This window comes from Topomyia yanbarensis, chromosome 2 (genome assembly GCF_030247195.1).
Source record: "Topomyia yanbarensis strain Yona2022 chromosome 2, ASM3024719v1, whole genome shotgun sequence".
NCBI classification, from domain to species: domain Eukaryota; kingdom Metazoa; phylum Arthropoda; class Insecta; order Diptera; family Culicidae; genus Topomyia; species Topomyia yanbarensis.
This window is the reverse complement of record NC_080671.1, coordinates 131,124,718-131,137,273: the sequence shown is the minus strand read 5'-3', so window position 1 is coordinate 131,137,273 and position 12,556 is coordinate 131,124,718. Positions and strand designations below refer to the sequence as shown.

Here is a 12,556-nt window from a genome sequence, read left to right as displayed (position 1 = left end):
TAGTTCACGGGGGCTGCCAAAAAGCTTGAATAGAAGCATGCGACTTCAACGTTTCTCTTAAACACATGCAACAACACATTCGTTTTGGTAATACTGATAATAACAGTAGAAAGGAATGGAAAAGCAGTGCACGAAACGAGCGAGAGGATAATTTAAATTTTTGTTCCGTGTGCAAGCTACTTCTTTCCACCCAACGTATTATGTTGCTTGTTGAAAATTTGCTACACACCTTAAAATAAAAGTTTCAGTTTAACTCTCACTAGAACACAATTGATTGGTCCTGAAAAGAACCGTTGCTTTTATTGTAATTTACGCCCACTCCCACAAACCGACCAAGTAGGCATCAGTGGCTTCATTATGGCTGAGTTTTGTAAGCGTAGCTCGACTTTGAAGTAATACACAACCTTACGAACCAGACGCTGGAATGTTAGCCAGCGGATTAGTTGCTCCGTTGCCCTTTAGTTGGGGCGAAATACTAGCATGGCGACAGTTCCTGATCGGTAGTTGGTTGCGATGGGCCACCAGTAGCTGGGGCACTTTTGCGGACCGTCATCATCGCCAACTGCTTTCCTCCGGTGGACTGGCTGCTTGCTAGTGCTTGAACGAATACGAATGATGAGAAAAACCGACCGACCAATATTCATATATGAAAACACAAGAAAGCACTACTATCGCTCTCCCGCTCGTTTTCGTGCCATTCCTGTGCCTTTCCTTTCCGTTCGGCTACCAATACTAGCATAACCAAAACGAATATTCTGTCTTTCCATCGCCTTCAATCTAGTGGCCAGTGCTAGCAAACTTGCATGTTCAGTTTTTCAATAACAACATTCCAACAATATTTTCAAAGAATGTTGCAGATTTGAAAAGAAGGAAAGAGAAGATTTTCACAAATTTAAATTCTTTTGTTTTATTTGTTAGCGCTGATAAAGGCTATTTAGTTTGCTACTAGCAAGGAGCTGCACAAACAAATCGATTTATGCAGTTAATCAACGGAGGCTGCCAAAAAGTTCGAATAAAAGCATGCGACTAGTGTACTTTGCATGTTCTATATTTTATCAATACTAGAGAGGATCAATAAAATAATTCAAATTGTTATAGCGACATGCAATTGTGGCAACACTGGCCATGAGATGGTGGGGGAACACGCACATTCGTTTTAGTTATGATGGTAGTAGCAGCAGAAAGGAATGGAAAAGCAGTGCACGAAAACGAGCGAGAGAAGATAATTTAAATTCTCTTTCTTTCTTTCCACACATCGTATTTCTTATATTGCTTTCTGAAAATTATTTGTTATACACCATAAAATGTAAATTTCAGTTTAACTCTTATTAGAACACAATTAATTGGTCCTGTAAAGAACCGTTTATTGTTTTATTGCGGGAGCATAATTCAGACGCACTCCCCGCGGACACGGTGAGCTAGAAAGCACTATTTTGCATTCTCGAACAAACCGACCAAGTAGGCATCGTTGGCTTCTCGGGGCATCATTACGACTGAGCTTTGTAAGCGTAGCTCGACTTTGCAGTCCTGCACAATCTCACGACCCAGACGCTGGAACGATAGCCTACTCTGTTGCCCTTTAGTTGGGGCGAAATTCTTGCAGGGCGACAGTTCCTGATCGGGTTGCGATGAGTCACCAGTAGCTGGGGCACTTTTTCCGCCGTCGTCATCGCCGACTGCTTTTCTTCGGTGGACTGGCTGCTTGCTAGTGCTTGAACGAATACGAATGATGAGAAAAACCGACCGACAGATATTTATATAATCGCGCTAATATGCACTACTATCGCTTTCTCGCTCGTTCTCGTGCCGTGCATGAGCCTTTCCTTTCCGTCCGGCTTCTAATGGCCTAACCAAAGGAATATGCCGTCTTTCCCCCACCAAGTGCTCTCGTCAAGCAACCCAATGCGAATAACCATACGAACAAACATGTAATGGACCTATATATAAACTTTTCATTATTTTATTGTTCGGTAGGTCTGCCATAACGACGGCTCTGTGCGGGATGGGCTGAAAATTTTCACTTTTCCGAGTCGTTTTCGAAAGATTTTTCAAAACACATTTTTTTTGTTATTAGTACATGATATACATACTTCAAATTTTAATACAGCATAGAGGAACATATTTGCAACAAATTGGTCTAAAAATCAAATCATTCTGTTAAGTATGATAAAAGTTATTAACGTTCAAAATCTGACGCGGCGCCGCAGCCGATATTTTGAAACGGGACCCCTATATTGAAACCTTAAATGTATTCTACATTAAAACGGTGTAGCGAAGATGGGTAGTTGATAAGAAATCGCAGATGCTATACTTTCGATTTTGTGGATCATGCGTTGTTAGTTTCTTCTCATTTCATGACGACGATGGTGCCACCTCATACGATTTGTTTAGAAGCCAATAAATGGGGGGTTGATCTTGAAGTTAAGGATTTTCCTTTAACAGAACCAGCACCCAGCAATGACATTTTAGCAATGACGTGATGAGATCAAGAATCGAACCCAATGTCTGGTCGTTAACATCTCAATAATTACGAATTTTTTCACTATACTTTTAATCATATCTCATATCCAGTCAAATTTCGAATACACTGAATTCTTGTCTTATGTGATTGTTTTTGACCAGTAATATCTTAGCTTTCGGTTAACTAATTTCAAATATGTTTTTACCATATATAAGGTACATTTTCTTTGTGAGCAAAAATTATGATTTTATTTTAACAACTTTTGAATTCCAATCGATTCAAAATCATTCCAGCAATTTGTTCTATTTTCTCGTTTTTATTCACAATTTTTGAAACGGATAAGCAATTCTGTGTTTTATTTCCTTCATTACAAATTATTGTAGAAAGCCTTTTCTTTTTAATAATGATATATGGAGATCTGTTAACTTAAACTTGTGATATGATCAGGGGAAAGGAAAATCACGTAAATAACATCGCAAAAATATCCACTCTATTGGATTCAACTTCAGTTTATTACATTGCCTTATTTATCATTGCTTTCAACCTAAAACCAGTAGATCCCATTACACCGTTATCGTTCTTATTTTTATTTACAGGGCCACAATGGCATCCTATACAAGCAAAATGGCGTCCCAAGCGACAGACCTGAGTTTTCAACTTAAAGAAACAACCTCATTAATATCTTCACCCACATTATCCCAACTAAATTCCCCATCGTTGATTGTTGAGTCGTCTGCACTATTGACATTATCCAGCAGCATCGATGGATTCCTATCAATTCCTGGACTGGGAGGGCAAAATGGAGCCAACATCTCCATCCTCCCAGCACTCCTCCTATGTTGAGGAGCTCTTCTCCGAAGACTACGATTTCTGCAAGGGTACGATAGGAAGTTGAATTCGGATACTTCATGGTATAACTGTTTTCTATTTTTTCATTTTAGAAGGCCTTTTCAGTAATGCTCTTTTCGATGTTATCGTGGAGACCAAACCGATCATTACAACGGATCTTATGTCGGACCTTCCTATAATCATCACTTTGCCATCAGCTGAGAAACTCGAGAAAGGTTAGTATTACGAATTGTCCAGACACATTTCACGTGGGTTAGCCACATTAGACGTGATCAATTCTCAGGGTCAATTCTTGGGCGTGATTTTAAAAATCATGCCAAAAGGCCATTATGTTAAGCACCCTTGTGTCAAATAAATCAGACTTAACTCATGTAGTCATTTAATATTGCAATACAACTAGAAAATATTTAAACGATACTGAATTCGCGGGGCAAAATAATAGAATACGCCCTCGTTCAGAGAGCTGTTCCACGAAGCGCGGGCAATAGCGTAGATACACGATATTTTCACGTGCATGTTCGAGGTTCCTAATTTGTAGATTGAAATTCTTTTTACAAATTTGTTTTTGTGAATATGAGTTCGGAGATTCTTTCATTACAAATAGTTAAATTAGGACCACCAACACCACCACTTCTTTTCGAAATTCATTAACAAACAACTCATAATTTCGCAACTTGATTAGCTCATTCCTTTGGGTGTATTTTTTTCTGGTTACTGTATCATAATGTAACAGCTTAAATCAGACATTTCCAATCTCTTTCGATCCATGTATCCTTTACGAATATTGATCTCCATTATTTACTTCTCTGAAAATTGCTTATCACGCTGTTAGGATATACAAAATTGTTTTCAGCTCTTTACTATTTTCAATTCCTGTTCGTGTTCCTAAGCATTCGCAGTCAGCATCTTAATTCTATACACACTGAAATAATATTTGAACACAAATATCCGACGGGACTGTTAGGATAACATATGCAAATTCAACCCTCATAATTCATCTCTAACAATTGTCTACGGCTGGATACCACTGTCATAAGCTTTTGTTTATAGTTTACTACAATACGTGAGCTATAATGCATAGGTCTGATATGCGTGAAACCATATTTCAACGTCAACATTTCATAAGGCATTATATACAATATGCTCATGTTGAGAAAATGGCGTCTGAAAAATTACCTCGTACTTCCATTTATGAACAGGAGCTTGATTTAAGGACCATTTTTGTTAAATTAACCATTTTTTTCGAATAATATACCAGATTTTATTAAAAAATTGTATTCTGAACGATTTTTGCAGATAAATATTTTGGCCCCTTTTGAAATATCGCACTGGTTTTGTGCCCTCTCCTATAATCCCTTTTCGGCGAGACGTTAGCTTATAGTGCGTGCGGGTGAGCCCTTTTGTTTACAGCAAATGATTATGTGACGTTTATTTTGATCCCTTTCTTGGTGTTGCGATGTTTTTGTTCCCTTTTCAAGTATAGTCTTTTTCATTAAGAAAAGGGCCCATAAACAATTTTTTCCGTTTTGTTGTTTGGTGTATATGAACCGTCAGTTTTTGAGGGGAAGTGAAAGGAAACATAAGCAAAACAAGTTATTTTGCTTATGTGCCTTTTCGATAATCTATTATTTCGCCAACAGGCTTCAGAATCGGCTTATTTAAGGTGTGTTTAAAGCTTTGTTAGTGTCCATTTGATGTAAGTGTTAACCGGAATTGTTTACGTTTTGTTTTTCGGCCTATTTTAAATGAAACCTCCCCTTTGAGTATTCCTATCATGACTGGGATTTAAGAGCACACAGTCTAAGTGTAACGAATTGATACGAACTTGATTAAGAAAATATTAAAAAGAGCATTTTCGATCAAATACTTTTTTGGGTTTTGGTTCTTTCTATAGATAAATTTTCTGGATTTTTGGTACATTCTATGGAAAAGTGATCGGGGCTTTGGTACTTTTTGGGGATTAGTTTTCTGAAAATTGATACTTTCTGGAAAATGTATTTCTGGAGAAAAAACTTAGACATTTTTTGTTCTGGGAATGGTTTTCAGGGAAATGTTATAGAGTCACATTTTCTACTAATGCCATACTTCCTCGAGATTTTGCGAACGAATTCAAAACTTTTTTTATTCCTAAGGTCACCTAACAATTTCTTAGGCGAACGAGGGGGCGGGAGAGATTTAGAAGTAATTTCAGCAAGACATTTTTTCAAAAATTTGTTTTGGCGTTACAAAGAGTGTTAGTATTTTCATTCAATTTCCATTTAAAAATGCAACATTTGAACAATATTTTCTAAAATTTTCATTGCAATATACTGAAAATTGAGCGAGTGATAGTTTCATGGTGTACAGCTTAACATGAAATTTACTTGATCAACCGGTTTGAAATTTCGCACATTATATTTGTCCCCGCGTTACTGCGGGAGCACATCCTTTTTTCGATTTTCTATCTTTTCTTGCACTATTGTGTTATTGTAAAAGTAATAATAATAAGTTCTCAGTGATTGATGTGAAAAACTTTGTGAAATTTCAAAATGATTTATCCAGTAGGATTTGAGCTTGTGCGACCACCCCTGATTGCTACTCCGTTATTGATCGGAACTAGTTGAACTTGCACAAAGAATCAATAGCCTGGGAGTATCAAATCGTCCTACAAAGTACAACTTCTTGTAATCCTAGCTTGTTTATTGGCAGGGGCATAGCATAGTTGATAAATCGATTGCCCTGTACGCGGCTCAACTGGATTCGATTCCCAACCCCCACACAAAGGGTTAGAAATTTACAAGATATTTTTCTAACCCGAAAAGTAGAGAATGATCCTAAGGTTCAAATCTCTATAATAAAAAAACTTGATTATTGATCAATACTGGCGCTGGGCATGCCCGAACGCAGTTCGCACCAGGCAAGGGAAGGAATGTTAGTCCGCTCCTTGTTTTTGCTGGAGGTCGTATATACTAATGCGCATTCCACAAGTGTCGCGGGAGGAGGGAGATTATTAGTAAGGATAGGGATTCGAAATATTGTGCGTTAACTACGCTTTAGGAATATTTTAATGGTGAATAACGAGACAATATCTAGAATTTAGAATTATATGATTCAAATACCATTTTTACAGAAGACAAACTTGCAAAAGGAAAAACAACAGCAAATTTCGATTAAAAAAAGGGTGAAAACAAACTGGTGCTAAAACTAAAGTAAAGGGGTTACATACCTTTTTATTTATCAAGAAATCTATTTTACAACTTTATCTGAAAGTACACATCATAGAGATACGAGAAATAGATCGAAAGTTACAGAGCTTCTAAGCGCGCTTCGTCTACCAAGAGCAATGTTGAATTCAAATTTCAAACTCGATTTTCTTGAAAACGACATAGATTTTTCATTAGGACTTAAATCGCTAATATAAACAAACTGCGTTTTCCCTATTATGGCATTATGAGGCTAAAATACTACAAGATTGGGGTGAAAATTAGTTAAAATGGTTTATAGATATTATATATAATTTAACAAAAAACAAAACGGCGAAACATTCATTTTCTTCAGGTTTCGACTTAGTCCCTTCTTCTCATATGGAATATAAAGGCTAAACTAACATTTTTTGACAGAACTGGGGCGAATGGTTATTATTCACAAAATTATTCTGTAAAGGGCGGTTCTATTATATAAGTGATAATTAGTATCTACTGTGATCATGTCTACTCGGTAGTTGCTGCACATAAACATTCGAACATTTCGATATTTTCGTGAAATTTGAAGAAAAAATGCACGCGCCCTTTCATTTGCATTGTGTTTCTATGCACCCATTTGCTGAGCCCTATCAAAAAATATCCTGCCAAGCTCGCCTATTTACCCAGCGCTACCCAGCAAGACAGAGTCAGTTTAGCCCATTTACTGCGCCCTTCTGAAAATCATGTTCACGGTTTAGCCCTCTCGCAAATGGCGATTGCTGAAGGGCGAAATCACGACTGGAATGCGAATTGGGCGTGAGAATTCTTTTAGTTTCTACACACTAAAAGCACATAGGAATCAAATTCTTTGTTATAGTGTTATAAGGTTTAACCACAGATGCTTTAGGTAAAACATGGTCATAAAGTAAGACATTGTCACACAATCGATTTTTTCAATTTTTTTCAAATGATTGTGATTTATTTTTTTCGTACCATAACGATTCCTTAACTAGCAGTCTTCGGCAAAGTTGTAGATAATTAAATTATCTTTCTTATTTTCACTTACAGTGATAATACGATACATACAGTGCCACCTAGCGGCAAAAATGCGAGCTAGTGGGTTTTCTCCACGTAAATTGCCGAAAAATCCGATACAAACTTCAGGCACGTTGGTCCGGTAGCTAGACTTGTCCGATTTGCTTCAAATTTGAAGCAAGTACTCCTGGTGGGACTAGAAATCGACTATGGGATGGGCGGATTGAGTTTTCAAAAATTCATTATTTTTCTGGGCAGTCTAGTGATGGTTCAGAAGTCGATATTCACGAACTTATTTGTTTTACCAAAAAATGGTTAGACCAAAAAACAGTTAACCTTCCGGCAGTCGCGCTAGTGCACTGAGTGCACGCTGCTCTGAAAATCTAGCGAAATCGTCTTAGGGCACCAGCGGCTGCTTCAGTGGGCCATAAGCGCGACTTCCGGAGGGTTAAACAATATGTACATTCCGAAAAATTTTAATGCTTGAAAGTATTATTTCCTAATTTCATCAGATAAAAGACGCCACCGCCACTAACTTTCCAACGAAGCTAGATAGGCCGTTGACTTTGAGGAAAACACCAACTTCCTGTCTCACTCCATTGAAATGGAAGTGTTATTATTTTTATTTTTATTATAGAGGTTTTAACCTTAGGGTCATTCGCCTCTTTTCGGGATAGAGAAATCTCTTTTTGGAAAAATCTCTAATCCTATGTGAGGGATTGGGAATCGAACCCATGTGAGCTGCGTACAAGGCAATCGATTAACCGACTACGCTATGCCCGTCTACATAGTGCTATTTGTCATGAGAATCTAGTGTACATAATGTCACCTAGCGGCGAAAATACAACCAGTTTGGTTTTCTCCATGTAAATTATCAAAAATTCCTACCCAAACTTCAAGCACGTTGGTCCGGTACTTAGACTTGGACGATATAGCTCAAATTTGAAGCAGACACTTCTGGTGTGACTAGGAATTGACTCAAGACAGTTGATCAGGCTTTTTTTTTGTTGGAGACGGACCACTGCGACCAATATTTAGATCTATTGATCAGGCTTACAGGAAAACATCTGATTTTGCCAAACGGTTGACACGATTCATAAACTCTTACTAGGATCAAATTTGACCAAGTCCCCTTGTAATTTAAAAACATGCAAATCTAATTCTGGCCAAGATGGAAGCATCATATGCTCTCGCCGTTAGAATCGCACCTGATTAGGTAGGATCGCTTTATACAGGGTGCGCCATCTGGATGTATCCTTTTTCAACATGGACCAACTCCTCCATTTTTCAGTCGATTTTGACAAGTAAACAAGTTTTTTTAGGATATTTTATGCCATTTATTATAAACCAGAATTAGAATACAACGTCGATTAAATGACCACACCAATTTGATACACAAAAAGCAGCTCTTTTGCGGACATTTTGCATGACATTGGGCAGCATTTCGGGCTTAATCGCAGCAAGTTCTGCTCGTATATTCGCTTGGAGTTCGTCAAGCTTCTTTGGTTTGCTAGAATAAACTTTACTTTTCAAAAAGTCTGGGCCGTTAAATTCGGAGAACGAGGAGGCCATTCCAAATCACCATTTTTGGAGACAACGCGTCCTGGAAATTTAATCTGCAAGAATTTGATTGTAGCGGCTGCGGTGTGGCAAGGTGCCCCGTCTTGTTGAAAATAGAAGTTTTTCAGACCTTTTTTTACATTTGTGCACAGACAAAGTGCGCCAAAATCCAAATGCGCCGTCGATGGTCTCTACCTCTTTGAAAAAATAAAGACCGATGATTGTTTTGGGGCATACTCCGGCCCGAACAGTTACTTTCTGGTCGTGCAGTGGTGTTTGATGTATAACGTATGGGTTCTATGTCACCCAAATTCGACAATTTTGTTTATTTACTCCGCTGGTGTGCCATATTTTTAACGATAAGCACACATAGTTTTCACTACTAAACGATCGTTTTTAATGTAAAGCGCTGCGATTTCAGCGCGTTCTTTTGGTGTAACTCGACTCATACTAAAATGGCACAAAATGACGTTTCAGAATTGTGTTTATCTGTCTAAATCGACTGTAAAATGGCGGAGTTGTTATATCTTGAAATAAGATACATCCAGATGGCGCAGCCATGTAAAAAAAAGAATGGAAAAAATAGTTGCATAACCGAGGTGGCTGATTTTGAAAGGGGGCACTATTAGTCTGTGAATCATCTAATGAAAATAGGTGATAAGCGACTCGGACGCAAATAGCTGATCACTGTCTCAAAACGATTGATCCAGTAGGTTTTGAGAAGAAAATTTAGAAAAATGTCCAAATATTGATAACGTTGTATTGTATGGAAATTACTTGAATGCACTCTCTGTATAGCCAAGACATTTTAAAAACGACTATTTTTCCACCGAAAACGCTTTCCCCTTTAAGGAAGGTATGGTATTTTCAATGAAAAAAATCCATAATTTTTTTGCTTCGGCGGTGCATTGTGATATTCTATGTTTCTGAATTTTTATACCAAAATATTGAAAATCTGACGAGTGACAGTAACGCTTCCATAGACACCTCGAAAAAATGCGGTGTACACTAGACTACAGAAAAAAAACAAATTTTTGAAAACCCCTCAGTCAATTCTTAGTCCTACCAGCAGTGTCTGCTCTAAGTTTGAACCAAATCGGAAGAGTCTAGCGACGTCTTCAAAGTTTGTATGATATTTTTCGACAATTTACATAAAGAAAGTGCATAAAGTTGTATTTTCCCCACTAGGTGGCATTGTATGCATCAGTTTATCACTGCAAGTGAAAATAAGAAAGATAATTGTATTGCCTACAACTCTGTCGAAGACTGCTAATCCTGCCAACTTCCTTAAGAGACGCTACTAAACTTTGAATGAAGTGATGTCTGAGTCAGTTTTGTATGTGACCTAATGACGGGTGTTCAATAAAAAATGAGATTTTTTCAGTCATGTAGTTTAAAATCAAGTCCTTTCTTTTGGCCTGTACAGTATCTTTTTCTGTTCAAGATACTCCAGCGTTTTCTTGGCGTATTGGGAAGACGCCTTGTCCGGCCAGTAGACGTACTTCCCATCCGCATGATGCTCCTTTAAGAACAGCAGAAGAATTTTCTCAAGACACTCTTCCTGGTACACTGGATGATTGATGGCCAGACTGCTCGGCAAGGCTTTGACATCCATCTATGGCGATGTACAACATAACTTTATTTATTGATTTATTTTTCCAAATTTATATTTAAACTTATATTTTACTTCGAGGGGTGTGGCCGACTTGGCGCTGGAATAGTAGCTGTCATTTCCTGGAATGTGGGTCTTCGAGAGCGGAGAGTAACTCGTCGTCCACCTCGAACGACGTCCCGCGGTAGTTCTTCGTCACCCACTGATTTCACGATCGCTATCTGCTCGTCCGTGAACTCGGGGGACCGAGTCTTCTTTCGAAAGATGGCTCACCCTTTTTCGTTCCTTGTACCCCTTTCCGAATATTGATAACCATGATGTACCCCATTCTGAAAATTGTTTACCATTATTATCCTGTCAGAAGAAAATGATTTTCAATTGAACGAAAACCATAATTTCTCAATCAGAGGCCTGTTCCTGAGCACTATCAGTAAGCATTTTAATTCTTGACACAATGAAACAAATACAATAACAAACAACCGACAGGAATGTTAGGATAACAAGATAAAATTTGTCCCGCATAATTCACCCCCTGCTATAGTCTAATGTACCCCCTGGGGGTGAATTCACCCCCGGTTGAAAACCACTGATCTATACGATCTTGCAAAGTGTTGGCGATGAACAAAGCTCTTGCGGACAGGATCCCTCCACGGCAACCTACGAAGCGCGAAACGTAAAAAGCGACGCTGTAAGGTTTCAATTCTCTCAACGCCGTTATTGTAGTTTGGGCTTTACATTTCAGGGCAATATTCTAAGATTGATCGTGATAAAGAGCAGTACAGCGATTTGAGACAGTTAATATTCGTAAAATTTTTGGCTATCCTGAAGATGCATCCCAGTGCTCGAGACGTTTTACCAACACGCGGATCGTGTTACATCAATCAGCAAAGACTTGAAGCTGCTGTTGGAGAAATTTTCAATCTTCAATTGAGCGAATTAGGGGAAAATATATAACTAGATGTACATCATTGAAGTATAGCAAAAACGTCAACGGTCCCAAGTGGCTTCCTTGAGATAATGACCAGTTATATGCTTTAACCAAAGAACAATATTTGAAAATTATAACATTTTGTGCTATGCTATATTTCACCCTAAGGAGGAAAATTTGGTAAAACCAAAATTTCTCACTAGGGTGAAAATTTGTTGGTAAAAACCAGTCTTTGTACAGGAGGGCACAAATCCTTATTTCATACTATGTTGCGTTTCGGCTTCGCCTCATCAGAAACCGACACTAACACATTGTCGGAATAGATTAGCGCCGGCTTGACGCAAATCCAATCCCTTAAAACTAAAACACACTATGTGTTTCAATCAAACGACTGATCAAACGTGATATCCCGTTCGAGCAGAAGTTCTGTTTATGCCGATGAGACACAAGTGAAGCCGAAACTTGTCTTGGCTTAGCAGGCCTATGCGAAAGCACTATGCTATATTTCACCCTAAGGAGGAAAATTTGGTAAAACCAAAATTTCTCACTAGGGTGAAAATTTGTTGGTAAAAACCAGTCTTTGTACAGGAGGGCACAAATCCTTATTTCATACTATGTTGCGTTTCGGCTTCGCCTCATCAGAAACCGACACTAACTTATTGTCGGAATAGATTAGCGCCGACAATAAGTTAGTGTCGGTTTCTGATGAGGCGAAGCCGAAACGCAACATAGTATGAAATAAGGATTTGTGCCCTCCTGTACAAAGACTGGTTTTTACCAACAAATTTTCACCCTAGTGAGAAATTTTGGTTTTACCAAATTTTCCTCCTTAGGGTGAAATATAGCATAGTGCTTTCGCATAGGCCTGCTAAGCCAAGACAAGTTTCGGCTTCACTTGTGTCTCATCGGCATAAACAGAACTTCTGCTCGAACGGGATATCACGTTTGAT

The 12,556-nt window shown here is 38.3% G+C and overlaps 1 protein-coding gene across 1 annotated transcript in view; it reads left to right on the top strand.

Annotated features, from left to right (window-relative positions):
- The window catches only part of LOC131681350 (activating transcription factor of chaperone), an 81,685-nt gene that overhangs the window by 3,405 nt on the left and 65,724 nt on the right, over nucleotides 1-12,556 (top strand). The window contains exons 2-3 of the mRNA XM_058962106.1: nucleotides 3,058-3,339; nucleotides 3,403-3,525. Coding sequence (XP_058818089.1) covers nucleotides 3,225-3,339; nucleotides 3,403-3,525 — 238 coding nt within the window. The 5' untranslated portion in view covers nucleotides 3,058-3,224. The remainder of the gene's footprint in view (nucleotides 1-3,057; nucleotides 3,340-3,402; nucleotides 3,526-12,556) is intronic.